Source organism: Cariama cristata, unplaced genomic scaffold (genome assembly GCF_000690535.1).
Source record: "Cariama cristata isolate BGI_N322 unplaced genomic scaffold, ASM69053v1 scaffold13150, whole genome shotgun sequence".
Classification (NCBI taxonomy): Eukaryota; Metazoa; Chordata; class Aves; order Cariamiformes; family Cariamidae; genus Cariama; species Cariama cristata.
In genome coordinates, this window is record NW_009593044.1 from 1 (window position 1) to 2,799 (window position 2,799).

The 2,799-nt window shown below is 44.4% G+C and overlaps 1 protein-coding gene across 1 annotated transcript; it reads left to right on the top strand.

The window, feature by feature from the left end:
• Window positions 1-5: 5 nt before the first annotated feature.
• Window positions 6-2,068, top strand: UBIAD1 (UbiA prenyltransferase domain containing 1; the record flags this gene model as incomplete). The annotated part of the gene is made up of 2 exons (XM_009708788.1): window positions 6-516; window positions 1,458-2,068. Coding segments are annotated over 2 exons (999 nt in total), but the record flags the coding sequence as incomplete, so codon positions are not given.
• Window positions 2,069-2,799: the final 731 nt, after the last annotated feature.

Genomic DNA, 2,799 nt, shown 5'->3' on the forward strand with positions numbered 1-2,799 from the left:
CGGGAGACCCGGTGCAGAAGATCAGTATTAGCGCTGAGGGCCCCCGGGGGAGCGAGAGGAACGACTCCGCCTCCGCGCTGGCGGGCGCTGAGAGGGTCCCCCCTGGCACCTGGAGGCAGAAGTGTGCCGCCTATGTGCTGGCGCTCAGACCTTGGAGTTTCAGTGCCTCCCTCACCCCCGTGGCCCTCGGCAGCGCTCTGGCGTACCGAGCCGAGGGAGCACTAGACCCAAGGCTGTTGGTGGGAAGCGCCGTGACCGTCCTGGCTGTGCACGGAGCCGGCAACTTGGTGAATACCTACTACGACTTCTCCAAAGGCATCGATCACAAGAAGAGTGATGACAGGACTTTGGTGGACCAGATTTTGGAGCCTCAGGATGTAGTCCGGTTTGGAGTCTTCCTTTATACAGTGGGCTGTATCTGTGCTGCAGGGCTCTACGCTGTCTCAACGCTCAAGCTGGAGCACCTGGCACTGATTTACTTTGGAGGACTTTCCAGCTCCTTCCTTTATACTGGAGGTAAGCACTGTGTCCTGTTTGCTATGAATCTGAACATAAATGTGACAGAATTAGCTGACTTGTCAAGGGTTTCTAAAAGACGCAAGTGATCTATCTAGTTAACTGCCATAAAAGTGTTTGGTGGTATTTCCTGGAGTACTGACACAAAAACTTGTATTCTTTGCCATTGACTGTTGTGGGAAGATGTAGGAAGGGGCACACTAAGTTCTTCAGTTGGAAAGTGGTGTTGAGACATTGTTATTTACATATATGGCTTTAGATGCTCATCAGAACTGTTGCTGAAACTTTCGTGATGTGTATCTTGTATCCCTCAGCAGTATAGCTCACTGCATGTTTTCTTTTCCACTGGTATAATCTGTTACTTTGTTTTTGAATGTTTTGTTGTTGTTCTCTAGATGGAGCTTCATTGTGAATGTAGAACAGTTTGTGTTTTTTCTTAGTAAGAAAAAGATATTTTTAGTGTCTTCTTGTGTTGGGTAGATGCAAACATAATTATTAGGAAAAGAAAAACAAACTCAGTTTCAAACTGTCAAACTTTCAAACAGTTATGTTAGTTTCCTTGAAAGAATCTTGTCACTTTTGCGTTTTGTTCTGAGCATTTAATGTATTTCTTCAGGATCAGGTTCTAGTATGCACAATCACACTAGAGAGTATCTTATTTCTATAGATTTCTGCAGAAATAGGTACTTCTAGATGTGAAGATGGTTATTAGAACCTGGCCCTTAGTTTCTGTTACATTGTTTGACTGGAGAAATTCAGAAGCTGCGTTGCCTTTATTATCTTTGGAAAAAAGAGATAATATGCTTCTTGGCCATAGCTACATGTGCGTTGGTCATTTTACGGCATTTCTGTGGGAAGGGCTGATCTGTTACATTATCCATTCTCTTCTGTCATTTGCATTGTTTGACGATGCTTCATTTTATTCTTGTGTCTTGCCACAGGAATTGGATTTAAATATGTTGCACTTGGAGACGTGGTGATCCTGATCACCTTTGGGCCCCTGGCTGTCATGTTTGCCCATGCTGTGCAGGTTGGTTATCTGTCTGTCTCGCCACTGCTCTACGCTATCCCACTAGCTCTCAGTACTGAGGCCATCCTGCACAGCAACAACACACGAGACATGGAGTCTGACCGACAGGCAGGTATTGTCACCTTGGCTATCCTCATCGGCCCTGCCTTCTCCTATATTCTCTACACCGTGCTGCTCTTCTTGCCCTACCTGATTTTCTGTGTGCTGGCCACACGCTATACCATCAGCATGGCATTGCCACTACTCACCATCCCGATGGCATTTTCACTGGAAAGGCAGTTTCGGAGTCAGAGCTTCAACAAAATCCCTCAGCGGACAGCCAAACTCAATCTCCTTTTGGGGCTTTTCTATGTTTTTGGTATTATGCTAGCACCAGCCGGTGCTCTGCCCAAACTGTAACAAGAGCTGTAGAGTCAGGCCTCACAATTCAGGATTAATGCTGATTAACAGTGGATGATGTGGGTAGATGACCCATTACGGACAGTGGGAAGAATGGAGAGACCGTCTTGAGCTCTTGATTGTCTGTGAATTTTATAATTTCTGATCTTGGTTAGCTTGTACAACAGACTTTTTTAAAGTGATTTGTCAGCTCTTCGGAAGAGGTGAACTGTGCAGCTTTGCTTCACGGGAGCAAGGCAACATGAGGACAAGGAAACGTATAGAGAACCTCCTCCTCCTACCACTGAATTCTTTCACTGTCGGCTCAATGGAAGTAAGATTGAGCCTCAAATACAAGCTCTCTGTTCCCTTCACAAGCCCAGTGATTGCTCTTATGACTCCTTTTCTTACCATGGTCCAGTGGCTCCTGTGTGGTAAACAGAAAACACTGCCAAATGTTTAGCATCACAACAATGTAGGTGCTATTTCTTCACTCCCTTGTAGGCATAGTTCATCTTCACCTGTTGTATGTTTTAATTTTTGTTGGGTGGTTTTTTTCGTAGCCAAATTTTGAGCTTATACTTCCAAGCCTCCTGAAATGCACTAGATACTAATTCATTAATTGTTGCTTCTGCTTGGTCCTTGTAGTCTAGAAATTTTGAAGTTATGTATCTCTGTGGGATGATGGTGCTAAAATGGAGCACAAATAGCCTACTGCACAAACTTTAAGCCAAAACCAGTAAATGTGTATTCTGCTACAGAAGCTGAAGCTGCAAATGCAAATCATGCAACTGGAGACCCCTCAATGCATAGAAAAACGAGTGGTTTGCATTTTTGCATTTACTTAGAATATACTCTCTGAAATTATAATCTTG